This window comes from Pinus tabuliformis, chromosome 6 (genome assembly GCF_031772625.1).
Source record: "Pinus tabuliformis cultivar Carrire ecotype Pingquan chromosome 6, CPIR1, whole genome shotgun sequence".
Taxonomy (NCBI): domain Eukaryota; kingdom Viridiplantae; phylum Streptophyta; class Pinopsida; order Pinales; family Pinaceae; genus Pinus; species Pinus tabuliformis.
The window spans coordinates 464,609,488-464,623,276 of NC_142292.1; the positions used below are offsets into that span (position 1 = coordinate 464,609,488).

Here is a 13,789-nt window from a genome sequence, read left to right on the forward strand (position 1 = left end):
TGATTACCGTGGATGCGATATTAATATATGATGCCTTTAATCCCTCCATCGGGTCCGCCACCTCTTATCGCAATCGGAGGATTGGGGTGGGCGACCCTTTATGCATTGCGGATGCGATATTGTTATAGACTGCCTTTAATACCTCCATCGGGTCCGCCTCCTCTTATCGCAATCGGCATTCGGGTGAGGCAGGGCTTTTAAGCACTGCGATATATGCCGGACGCGATATTATTATACACCAAGTTTTAATGCCACCATCGGGTCCGATCGCAATCGGAGGTTTCAGCGGTGTCACATAGCGGAACCCCCGACGCGCATATATGCCGAAATATATGAAATGCCTTTGATTATCATATATATGGGATTTGGGCGCCCAACAACTCCCGATAGTGTTAATACATGCATATATGGGTTTTAATTGCCCGAACAACTCCCAATAGTGTTAATGTATGCATATATGAGTTTTAATCGCCCAAACTACTCCCGATAGAGTTAAAGCATGCATATATGGCCTGATGACTCCCGATAATGATTAAGCATGCATCCAAGGGTTTTAAATGCCCGATTCCTCCCGATAAGCTCTTTATATATGAGAATGTGCCTCTATTGCACCGATAAGCTCCCAATGACTCAATGACTCCCGATAACTGCTTCTTTGGCATATTTATACATATGTAAAGGGCTCCTCTTGTCTCCTCTTGGCTCTTCTTGTTGTTTTCTCTGTTTATCTCCTTTGTAGATGTATATAAGTGAGATGTTTGTCTATGAGAGGGTTGCCATCAAGTTCAACACATGTCCATAATGCCATAATGCCAACAATCTCCCCCTTTGGACTTGATGGCAACAACACCGACCAAAAAGCACTCTCCCCCTTTGACATCAAGGGCAAAGGGCAGATATCTGCTTCTCCTGATTTCTCCCCCTGAGAACCTGTTCCGCCTGATTATGAACCGGACTTTGAAAGTGACATCAACTTTAGAGTTTTTTGGCAACCATTTCATTCCACAGCAGATGGCGACACCATGTTCTTTATGACAGAAAGTCGAGCTATTATGGCTACGTATAATACAGAGACCGCCCTGTTTTTCCCTTCAGCTGGTGCTGTTAATTGAACTCGGCACCTTTATTGCCATGGATATTGAGACAACCAAGAACATATTACTCCTTCTGTAATACTATAATGCCAACAATGAATTATGCTCCCCCTGAACCTTGTACGCGTATACCCCATAAGAACCTCGCGTACAAGCACCAATCTGAGAATTAACAATAGGATGATGCGTCAACAACCCCCAGCTTTTGCCTGAGGTATTCAAAAGTTTCCCTGGGCAATGGTTTGGTAAATATATCAGCCACTTGTTCCTTCGAAGAAACATATTCCAACTTGACCTTTTTTTCAAGCACTTGTTCCCCGAGAAAATGATACTTGATCGGTATGTGCTTGGTTTTTGAATGCATGACTGGGTTCTTTGAAATGCTGATTGCACTTGTATTATCACATAAGATGGAGATAGGTGGAGTACAAGTGATTTGAAAATCCTGCAAGGTCTGCATCATCCAAAGAAGTTGAGTGCAACAAGATGCAGCAGCCACATATTCTGCTTTAGCTGTAGATAAGGCAATTGAACTCTGTTTCTTGTTGAACCATGATACTAGTCTCGAACCCATAAAGAAAGCACCACCACTTTTGCTCTTCCTATCATCCACACTTCCGGCCCAATCTGCATCTGTGTTTCTAGGATACCATAAGCCATAGTTTTGAGTACCTTGAAGATATTTGAAGATTCTCTTAATTGCCTGAACATGAGTTTCCTTAGGATTGGCCTGAAATCTTCCAACTATTCCCACTGCATGCATGATGTCTGGTCAGGTACCTGTCAAATAAAGTAGACTTCCAATCATAGATCTGTAGGTTGGTTGATGAACTGCTGCTGATTCATCATTCGTACTAAGACTGCATCCTGTAACCATGGGTGTACATACTGGTTTTGAATCTTCCATGACATACTTCTTCAAAATCTGCTTGAGGTACTTTGTTTGAGAGAAGAAGATACCATCTTCATTTTGTTGGATTTGCAATCCAAGGAAGTATGTCAGTTCTCCTAACAGGGACATTTCGAATTCTTTCTGCATTACCAAGGAAAAGCTTTGACTCATAGCTTCTTCATTGCTGCCAAAGATAATATCATCTACATACACAACAAGTATTAGCAATTTGTCATTTTTAATTTTTATATAAAGATTGCTATCTGCTGATCCTTTTGAAAAACCTTGTTGATGAAGATATTTGTCCAAACGGTAATACCAATCCCTTGGAGCCTGTTTAAGACCATAGAGAGCCTTTTTCAATCTGCATACAAGATTTGGATCATTCCCAAGAATGAAACCATCTGGCTGCTCAATGTATACTTATTCTTCTAAGTCTCCATTTAGAAAAGTTTATTTCACATCCATTTGAAAAACTTTGAACTTTTGAAAGCTTGAGAGAGCAAGGAACATTCAGATGGCCTCGAGTCTTGCAACAGGAGCAAAATTTTCTTCAAAATCTATTCCTTCTTGTTGGGCATACCCTTTACACACCAGTCTTTCCTTGTTTCTAATTACCTCCCCATTTTCATTCAACTTATTTTTGAAAATCCATTTTGTTCCTATGACATTCTTATCCTTTGGTCTAGGAACCAACTCCCAAGTGTTGTTCTTTTCGATCTATTCAAGTTCTTCATCCATTGCCTTGACCCAACATTCATCCTTGCATGCCTCTCTTACATTTTGTGGTTCAGTGGAGGAGAGTAATGCCAAATATCTTGAAGCTTCTGCAGTTGATCTTCTTATTTGTACGCCTGCCTCCTTTTGTCCCAAAATTTGAGATTCTGGATGATTCTTCTATACATACCTGGATGGAGTCTTCTCTTCTATCATTATCTGTTCTTTGGGTGCCTCTTGAGGTTCCTTTTCTTCATCATTGGTCTGATTTGGAGGGTAGTCTTCATCTTCTTCGATATTTTCATACCTTACTTGCCTAGGAATGTATCCCTTTTCATCAACCACTACATCAATGCTGTCAACAATTCTTCCAAGTCTCTTATTGTAACACTTATATGCTTTGCTGTGAGGAGAATAACCAAGGAGAATGCCTTCGTCTGCTCTAGGCTCAAGTTTGCCAAGCTGTTCATCAGTATTCTTAATATAGCATTTTCTCCCAAAAATTTTGAAGTGCTTTACGGAAGGAATCTCACCATACCAGAGCTCATGCGGAGTTTGAGTGTTGTTCACTTGGACATTTTTTTTGTTGAGAATAACAACCGCAGCAAATGCAGCTTCACCCCAGAAGGTTGCGAGAGTTCCAGACTCATCAGGCATAGCACGAGCCATTTGTTGGATTGTTCTTTTCATCCTTTCCACAACTCCTTTCTGCTGAGGAGTCCTAGCTGTAGAGAATTCCCTTCTTATTCCATGTTCTTCACAGAAATTGAAAAATTCATTTGAGGTAAATTCCCCACCTCTGTCAGACCTGAGGCACTTAATTTTGTAATCTGATTCATTTTCAACCAAGGCTTTGAAAGACTTGAACTTTTCGAATGCTTCGTCTTTGTGCTTCATAAGTCCTAACCAAACCATCCTAGAGAAGTCATCAATGAATAATATAAAATATTCTTCTCCTCGAGGTGACCTTGTCCTAAATGGACCACATACATCTGTATGTACCAGCTCAAGAGGCCTGCTAGCTGATCCTTCCTTTTCAGGAAAGTTAGTTCTGGTTTGCTTACCAAACTAACATGATTTGTATATTGTGTTGTCTGGAATTTTGATGTCTGGAAGACCACGGACTGCCTGGTATTTGCATGCTTTCCTTATTTGTGAAAAGCTTAGGTGCCCCAACCTCCGGTGCCATAACCAATGTTCATCGTCCTTGCTCAAATAGCATTGTTGTTGTCCTTCTTCAAATATGTATAAATTATTTGGAGTTCTTCTGCCTTTGATCACTGTTTTTCCTGTATCAAGATCACGAACACTGCATCCATTTGATCGAAATATTACCTCCGTTCCTTGATTGCACATCTAACTGACACTCAGTAGATTATGCTTCAAGCCATCAACATACAAAACATTTCCAGCCTTGACCTTTTCTTTCAACTGAGCAGTGCCTTTTCCTTTTATGGCCGCAGGAGTATCATTTCCAAAAGAAACCTTCTTTCCCTTCTCTAGAGTAGTATATGATTCAAGTTTTTCTTTATCACCTGTCATATGCTTCGAACATCCGCTATCGATAAACCATAAATTTTCCTGTCCTTCTGCATAAAAAGCTATTCCACATCTTTCTGGTTGTGGTTCCTTCATTCTCCATGTTCTGGCATTCGGGCTTTGTTCCTTCTGAGTTGTCTTCCGAAACCTGCTCCTGCATTCAGATTCTTCGTGACCGAAGTTATTACAAATAGAACATTCAATTTCACTTTCAAGGGCGGAAAAATTGTTATAGGTCCTTTTCTTGATTCCAGACATACTTCTTTGTTTTTGAGCTTCTCTAGTCATGATTGTCTTATAGGCAACACATTGAGCTGCTTTGTGACCAAAGTTATGGCAAGAGAAACATTGCCCATTGAAGAAACTTCTGCGATTATCAAATCTGTCATCCAACCGATTGTAGTTTCTACCAACATCCATTCTTGAGGCAAATTGGGAAGATTTTACCTGTGGCTGGTTGTAGCTTCTGTTTGTAGCTTGCCTCCGATTTTCTTGATAGTTTTTGTTCGTTTTTGAGATAAACTGTCCCTGATTTACTTGATGGTTTCTATTAGGCCTTTGCTCGCTCCTTCTTGCTGCATCAAGATAACTTTTGGAGGTGGATGCTTGAGATGCTTCTCCATTATATCCCAGACCTATCTTGATTACTGGAGAACCCAGCACATTGATGATCTCATCCAGAGTTTCAGATTCTTTAACAAATTTAAGATTAAGAGCTTTTGTCTTCTCAATCTCTTTTCTAAGACCAACAATTTCACATTCCAATTTTTCAAGATGTTTTTCTCTTTCAGCTAGTTGACATTGCAGAGATTCAATAATCACATTTTTCTCTTCTAAGAAAATTTTGAGATTAGGCATTTCTTCATAAAAACCTTCTTCATCTATAGCATCCATGTAGTCATCATCCTCAAAAGCCATTAAGAGTTTATAGTCATTACCTCGTTCATCTTCGTCACTATTTGAGAGTCCATAACTATCTTCACGAGTGTAATAGCTTTTCCTGTTAGGATTCTGTTTCTTGTTCCATCTAACAGGTTCCTTTCCCTTGTAATTCTTTTCTTTATGAGGACATTTGGCAGCATAGTGACCCACTCTTCCACATGCAAAGCATTTGAAAGGTAACTTACCTCGGAATCGTCCAGCACCCCATTGGAGATTTTTGACAAAATTTGATTCTTCTTCTTCTTCTGACACGTGTTCTGATTCACAATATTCTCCTTTGCCTGAAGCCTTGAAGGCAACTTCTCTCCTGTCTGATGGACCTCCTTTCCTTATTTCATAAGCAGTAAGAATTCCGTGCAGCTATGACATTTTAAGACTTTGTAGATTCTCCTTTTCTTCTATTGCAGAAACTTTAGATTCAAACCTAGGTAACAAAGATCTTAGAACTTTTTCAACCACAACAGCCTCTTTTATTTATTCTCCCAAGTTTTTCATACAATTAACAATCTCATCTACACGAAGAAAATAGTTAGCCACACTTTCATCATTATACATCTTAAGATTTTCATACTGAATCCTGAGGGTTTGAAGTTTTGCTCATTTTACCTGATCATCTCCTTCATAGCTTAGGACAATCTTCTCCCATATTTCTTTTGCTGATTTTAACTGCATAACTTTCACAAATTCTGATTGAGATAGACATCCTAGAATAGTATTTACCGCCTTTGCATTTGTTTCATATTTCTTCTTCTCAACTGGATCTGTAGGAGTAGCTGATGGAAAAGTATACCCTATTTCTATGATGTCCCAGACTTCTGTACCCAGAGATTGAAGATAGGCAGTAACTCTTACCTTCCAATATACGAAGTTTGTCCCATCAAAAATTGGTGGCCTGATTGATGCTTCCCTCTCGTAGTTGCTCATGATGAACGACCTTCAAGCGATCAAGCTTCTTCAGAAGGACCTGCTCTGATACCAATTGTTGGAAATAATACTGAGAGGGGGGGGGTGAATCAGTATTATTAATTTCTTTTCAATAAACCATCCAGATTTATGCTTTAAATTATTCTTCCGAAATTGATAATTAACTTGTATGTCAGTACCATAAAATGATGAACAAGAACAGTTAAAAACAGATTGTCACACAACGGAACACCAGATATAAGGTGGAAACCCAATGTGGGTGAAAACCACCTGCTGCAATATGTCTCTATCTTCTTTCAAATAGAATTTCTTTTACAATGAATTTGTACTGGTGCAGTCCTTTACCAGTACGCAGGCTGCAACCTGCAGAGAGCTCTCGTTTTCCAGTCTCTCCTGGAAGGGAGCTACAACCCCCTACTTCGTTCAAGGACCACGTTTCATTAATTTTCAGACTGGATCCAAGAAGATCAAATGGTCATCAAGTATAAACAAATCTTCAGAATTACCCAAGCATCAGATCAATATATATTTTCTTTATACAACAGATCTTTCAAAATCACCCAAGTGCCATCCCAAGCACTGGATCAAAATATAAATATATGCTCGATCAAGTCACCCATTAAAAACAGAGGTTGTTTATGCCGAAATCAGAACACAATGCAGAGGATATACATATAACAGTGCACCCAGAGGCTAGACACGAGACAAACCCAATATGCGCACCCAGAACCTGAACTGCAATACACCCGAAGCAATGCGATTTCTCTCGAAGAAATGTCTGAACTTCAAGCCTGCGATCCTTTGCTCTGTTCTACGCGCATTCTCCTTGATCAGTAATTGCTCCTTAACCGATCACAAGAATGCCAATCAATTCTCCCTTAAGATCTTCAATTCATAATCGATGCCTTGCCAAAGGATCTCTTTTCTTCTTATATAGTCATGCTTTTGACAAAACCATGAGTCGAAACCAGAGGATCCGAAATCCTGAGGCTCGCTTGCTTTGACCGATGATAGCGGGAAAACAAGTCCAAACAACAAAAGGCGGACTTTAAACTTAATGCACCCATAACAATAATATATCGGGTCTGCTCCTTATCGCTGTATAACATCGTCTATTGCTGATGGCCGATCTGATGGATCGGATGCGATACGGCAATTAATCTTGCTTTATAAATATATCGGGTCCGCTCCTTTCATCGCTATTGGCGATTAGATGTGGGAAGCCTTTATAAAATGGGCGATTACCGTGGATGCGATATTAATATATGATGCCTTTAATCCCTCCATCGGGTCTGCCACCTCTTATCGCAATCGGAGGATTGGGGTGGGCGACCCTTTATGCATTGCGGATGCGATATTGTTATAGACTGCCTTTAATACCTCCATCAGGTCCGCCTCCTCTTATCGCAATCGCCATTCAGGTGAGGCAGGGCTTTTAAGCACTACGATAAATGCCGGACGTGATATTATTATACACCAAGTTTTAATGCCACCATCGGGTCCGATCGCAATCGGAGGTTTCAGCGGTGTCACATAGCGGAACCCCCGACGCGCATATATGCCAAAATATATGAAATGCCTTTGATTATCATATATATGGGATTTGGGTGCCCAACAACTCCCGATAGTGTTAATACATGCATATATGGGTTTTAATTGCCCGAACAACTCCCAATAGTGTTAATGTATGCATATATGAGTTTTAATCGCCCAAACTACTCCCGATAGAGTTAAAGCATGCATATATGGCCTGATGACTCCCGATAATGATTAAGCATGCATCCAAGGGTTTTAAACGCCCGATTCCTCCCGATAAGCTCTTTATAGATGAGAATGTGCCTATATTGCACCGATAAGCTCCCAATGTCTCAATGACTCCCGATAACTGCTTCTTTGGCATATTTATACATATGTAAAGGGCTCCTCTTGTCTCCTCTTGGCTCTTCTTGTTGTTTTCTCTGTTTATCTCCTTTGTAGATGTATATAAGTGAGATGTTTGTCTATGAGAGGGTTGCCATCAAGTTCAACACATGTCCATAATGCCATAATGCGAACATCCAACACCTTTCTGCTTCTCCTTTTTCCTCATTAATCCTAGTTTCCTAACTTTCCATTCACAAACATATTTTTTTGATATGCTATATAGTTATCACTTCAATATCCCATTTATATATGTATTCTTATGCATAATTAGGAAATTATTATATTTCTATACTAACCATGGTGAACATGGAATAAAAGCACACAAGCACTTATTGGTAGTTAATCCACTTCACAATCATTTCTCCAGTGCATAGTTGTTGATATAAGACTTGTTACTACAAATCCCATTGCTACAAGTCAACATGTGTTGTGATCATACTTTCAATGCACAACAACACTATAACTCATGTTCGTATTATTGTTGCAACACCTATTTAAGACTTTTTTTTGCAATGCATACTCTTGCCTATTGTTGCAACACCTGCTCTAGCTCGTGCTGCAACTCCCACTCCCATCCATGGTTGCGACACCTACTTTGTCTTATGTTGTAACTCCAGACTACACCCAAAGCTACAAATATAAAACGATGATGTTGTACCTCCACTATAGTTATGTTAGCTCAATAGCCAAATGAGTATTTTCCCCTTTTGGAAATCTTAGATGCATAACAACTAGTCTTCTCATGATCGAAACTAACAAGGAGCAAGTAGAATCCTTTGCAACCTGACATACAACTGATTCAGTTAGCACATACTTGGACTCTTGCTATCTTATATCAGGATGGAACAACCTGATTTTCATGGTTGTCCATCCTTATCAATCACTCCATTTAGGTAGAATATGTTTTGTATAAAAGGATACACAAAGATATATATATGGACTTAAACAAATATCGATTAGAGAGAATGTGTTGAATTGTTAAGTATTGTAACTCTATTTTCATTATAATTTAAAGTTATTTTTCTTATTTAATTGTGTGTTGTGTGTTCAAATCCTTTCCTTCATAACCCAATGTCAGTATAAGGAGGTATGGCCCTCTTTAGTCAGGGATTTCTAACATTCCTCCTTATAAAATCGAGGAATATGTGATGATAATAGGGTCTAGAAGAATGCTAGCTATATATAAGGTCAACTATATCTTATATACTTGTATGGGTGTTTAGAATTAATCAAGACTCTACAATAGAATTTAATAAATAAATTTTTACACCATAACAATGTGACTAGCTAATAGTTCAAGGCAAAGACCTTTTGTGATATCATTCACCTTTAATTTCTAACCATGATTTTTGTTTTGGTTTGACTATCATTCTATAACTATACCATTTCCTAATTTTGTTGTTGATGAAATACATACAATTAGGGTTTTATGCCACATGCTTCAATGTTGGGGTGTAGATGCCACCAAGGTTATCCTTTCCCATACATCAACTGACTATGATTCATAGGAACTATTCAATAGATATTTGTTGTTTTTGTTATGAGTTTAACACCTTAAATTTGACCAAATCATAACAAGGATAAAAAGTCCTCACTATATTGTGTAAGAGGGCATAATGTAATGGTTACAAAATTTAAGTTAATAAGGAGGAATGAAACAATCATAGTACAAGATTCCTCTGTGGCCAAAGTTGGCCTTAGAACAGGTATAACTTCCATTACATGGAGAAAAACCACCATATGGTTGCACAAGACTAACAACATCTCAACATTACATAAGCTGTGTATTTTTCTTATGTGAGAAATACATATAGTCATTCTCTATTTTGAAAACATAGATCATATTCCATAATACAAAAAGCTCTAATGAAATATGCTATGGAAAAACTACAAGCATTGCTATAGAAAAATAAGTAAATAATTGAAATGCCATTTTTTTGTGACACTTATATATATATATATATATATATATATATCTGTGTGTGTGTGTGTGTTTCTAAATTTTAGTAATTTCCTTACTCCATTTCAAGAAACGTATGCCATACATAAAACTTCGAGTAAAATATGTTATCGACAACTTGCAAATTCTTAAATCATAAGTTGTAGAACAGTTCCTTAGCCGGTTAAGGAAGATAGTTTTTACGGGAATAGGAATCTACAGGTCAGAAGGTTCAAGGTTCTACCAGGAGGATCATTTTACTGTATCACAAAGCTTTGAATGGATCCAGGTCGTCGTGTAGAGCGGGAGATGGTTCATGAATGTGAGTCAGTGGACATTGAACCAGCTCTCGAAGATCTTCTTGCTTGTTGGGGACATGAAGTATCTGAGAAAAATCTGAAACTCTTCTTTCCAAATAGCGCAGCGGACTCAGTTCTTCTTGATGAGGAGGTGGAAGGAGGTGGTTTGAAAAAAGGCGATCAGGAAAGGGTCCCTGCATCAAACCCTATTTTGAAAAGGCTGCTCCCCAGCCTGTCGTGGTCCTCGTCCAGTGAAGAGGAAGGAGGGGACCCGAAAGGATCCGGAGTAGAGGATCAAGCGCGAAGACTAGCCACTGCCTCTGGTTTTGGGGTAAATAGGTCGGTTGGGGGGGTGGATGAAGACAACAGAGACCCTGTTGGAAGGCGCTCTGAGATGCTTGAGGCAGAAGAAGTTGATGCTCCTACAAATAATAATCCAGGAGAGGGAGGAACTCAGACGGAGGCTGTGGGAGGGAAGAGAAAGAAGAACAAACCTATCAGAAAAAAGGAGGAGTGGCCTAGCTGCGTTTTTGGAGTGGATATTCGTATTGATCAGGCAATGGAAGCCTCAGAAACCTTCTTAGTTGGCAGAGTTCGTGGTAGGAAGTTCTCGGTAGACTTCATCAAGGACTGGGCACAGGCAGAATGGAAAGAAGCTCCGGGTCAGCTAGAAGAGATCAAGAATCTAGACAGAGGTTGGTTTTGCATTCGGTTTGGACAAAAGGAGCACGTAGAATGGGTGTTGGAAAAGCACTGGAGCTTCGGAAAAAGGCCAATCTTATTCAGAAGGTGGACGCCCCTGTTTGATGCACAGAAAGAAAAAATGGTGGAGTCACCAGTCTGGGTCAAATTACCGGGTCTCCCTATGCAATTTTGGACTGACTCGACCTTCACTTCAATGGGTAATACTCTGGGGAAGTTTCTCGACATTGATAGATCATATCTTCGAACTCATGATTGGAGTGTCGCCCGTATCCTGGTAAGTTTAAATCCCAGAGAAGGTCTGGCGGATGCTATGAACCTGAAGTATCGAGGTCTAGAGTTCCTACAGACCCTGGACTACGAAAACCTCCCTTTCAGATGCCATCGTTGTCACAAATACGGACATCTGGCCCGGGAGTGTCCTCTAGGTCACCGTCGCCGCCGAAGACAAAGGAGAAAAGGAAAAAATCTGGAGGCAAATCAGTGGCTGTTCACCCAGAAAGAAGGGGCTCAGATCAAAGAGAGCGATCCTCAGGCAGAAGTTCAGGGGTTGGGTCCGGAACAAGCGGAGGAAGCTGAACAGGATCAGCCTGGGTGTATAGCAAGTAAGGCTATCTCAATTCCGATGTCTCTCATGGGAACCTCAGCAGTTCCTGAAATGGCAGGGGCGGCCCAGGCTAGTCCGCTTCTATCCCCTCCTTTTTCCATATGCTCTTCTATTGTTTTACCTCAAACATGCTGTGATGAGTCTGGCCCCTTCAGGCAGCTCTTGGATGATCTGTCGAACCTGAGGAAGGGCCTAGCCTCCTCAGACAGTGTTATTATGACTATTCCATCCTCTCCAAAGCTGACTTCTAGTCCCTCGAATGTTGTCTTATCTATTCCTTCTAGTGTCTGGAGCCCTGAACCCCCCTACAATCTCAGATCTTTGGCCACCAGAAAGGGGAAAGGGCTTGCTGTGGAAGGTCTAGAGTTGGACATGGTGACAGCAGGCCCGAGGAAGCTAAGAGGAAGGAAATCTAATCTGTCAAAGGCACAGTTGAAGGCTGTCATCGATATTGCTGGTGGGAAGCAGATGTCTCTGCCAGGGGTGCTTAGAGAAAAGCGGACACCCCCTGAGGTTTCCCAATGATCATCTTATCCTACAATTACAGGGGTCTAGCTAGTTTGCCCAAAAAACTAGCTCTAAAGGATCTGGTCAGGACCAACAAACCTGACATTCTTCTAATTCAAGAAACTCTATGGAAGGGGGAAGAAGTTACAGGATGTCTCGTTAAGCTCTTTCTGGGCTGAACCTTCCATGCCATTGATGTGAATGGTCATTCGGGAGGGGTGGCTCTGGGCTTTAACGCGAAGTTCCTTCGAGAGATCTCCTCCTAGGGATCGGAAAATGTTTTGGCTGTGGAACTATATTCCAATGAACTCTGCATCCCGTTACATATTCTTAATGTCTATGGTCCTGTCTTGGATCGGGAGAGGTTCTAGAACTCTTTCTTTGCAAAGTCTTTTCTGTCGCACCCAAATCTTATAATTGGAGGAGATCTTAATTTTTCGTTGGGGGTGACTGAATCTTGGGGGGTCAGAGCCAGGGTCGATCCCCTTACTGATTTCTTTCAAAATAAACTGGCCTCTTCTCTCATGGTGGACGTCCCTCTGCTCAAGTTGCGCCCGACATGGAGGAATCAAAGAATTGCAGAAGAATGGATTGGGAAGAAACTTGATCGATTTCTGCTCGGTGAATCGCTGGCAGAAAATTTACAGGCTTTTAGACATTGGGTTGGGGAAGGTGGTCTATCGGACCATTTCCCTGTCTTCCTGGAAGTGAAAGGAGTTTTCACCAAACCGGGCACTCCCTTCAAATTTAATGCCTCTTGGCTCTCGGATGAAACTTATATCAGTTTATTCCATAAAACTTGGAAGAAAGATGCTTTCAATGAAGATGAGAGTCGCAGTCAGAATTTTATGGATAATTTAAAAAGGATGAAGGTCGCATCTAAACAATGGGCCCTCCAAAAGAAACTGAAGGAAGAAGAAACGCTGGAAAATGTTAACTCTGAGATTGCCCTCCTGGAAACCCCAGGTGGTAATGGCTATGGATCAGTAGAAGCTCGGGCTAGACTACAAGAGTTGGAGAGGGAAAGGAGGAGAATCCTTCAGCAAAGAGAGGAAAGCTGGCGATTAAAAAGTAGAGTGATCTGGTTGCAGGCGGGGGACGATAACACCAAGTTTTTTCAGAATTACGCTAAAGGAAGGAAAAATTCAAATACAATCTGGGAAATGAAGAAAGCCAATGGTGAATAGGCACGTTCTTTTGAAGATATGGCCTCATTAGGGGTCAATTTCTTCAAGAATCTTTACAAAGTGACAAAGGAAGCTTCTATTGCAGAAGTTATAAGAGTAGCGCAGTTCTTCCCAAGGTTCATAGAGGAGGAAGGAAATGATTCTATCATGGCGCCTGTTACTAAGGAGGAGGTAGAAGACATCCTCAAGTCAATGCAAAAGGACAAAAGTCCAGGCCCGGATGGCTGGACTGTCGAATTTTTTCAACACTTTTTTGAATTCATTGGAGACGAGCTAGTGGCAGTTGTGGAAGATTCCAGGCGTACAGGTACAATCCATCATCCTTTCAATGCCACTTTTCTAGCCCTCATTCCCAAATCGGATCTCCCGGTTTCTTTTGACGAATTCAGGCCCATTTCACTGTGCACCTGTGTTTACAAAATTATTGCAAAAGTTATTGCCTCCAGGCTTAAACCTGTCCTCTCCAGAAATATATCACCTAAGAAATTTGGCTTTCTAGACGACAAACAAATTCATG

At 40.6% G+C, this 13,789-nt stretch overlaps 1 protein-coding gene across 1 annotated transcript; it reads left to right on the forward strand.

The window, feature by feature from the left end:
* Positions 1-12,609: 12,609 nt before the first annotated feature.
* Positions 12,610-13,272, forward strand: LOC149259324 (uncharacterized). Its single transcript, XM_089453859.1, has one exon. The coding sequence runs from the start codon at positions 12,610-12,612 to the stop codon at positions 13,270-13,272; it is 663 nt and encodes a 220-aa protein (XP_089309985.1).
* Positions 13,273-13,789: the final 517 nt, after the last annotated feature.

Excerpts from the sequence above, each read along its gene's own strand:
- LOC149259324 (XM_089453859.1), top strand. The coding sequence starts at position 12,610 with ATGGTGGACGTCCCTCTGCTCAAGTTGCGCCCGACATGGAGGAATCAA.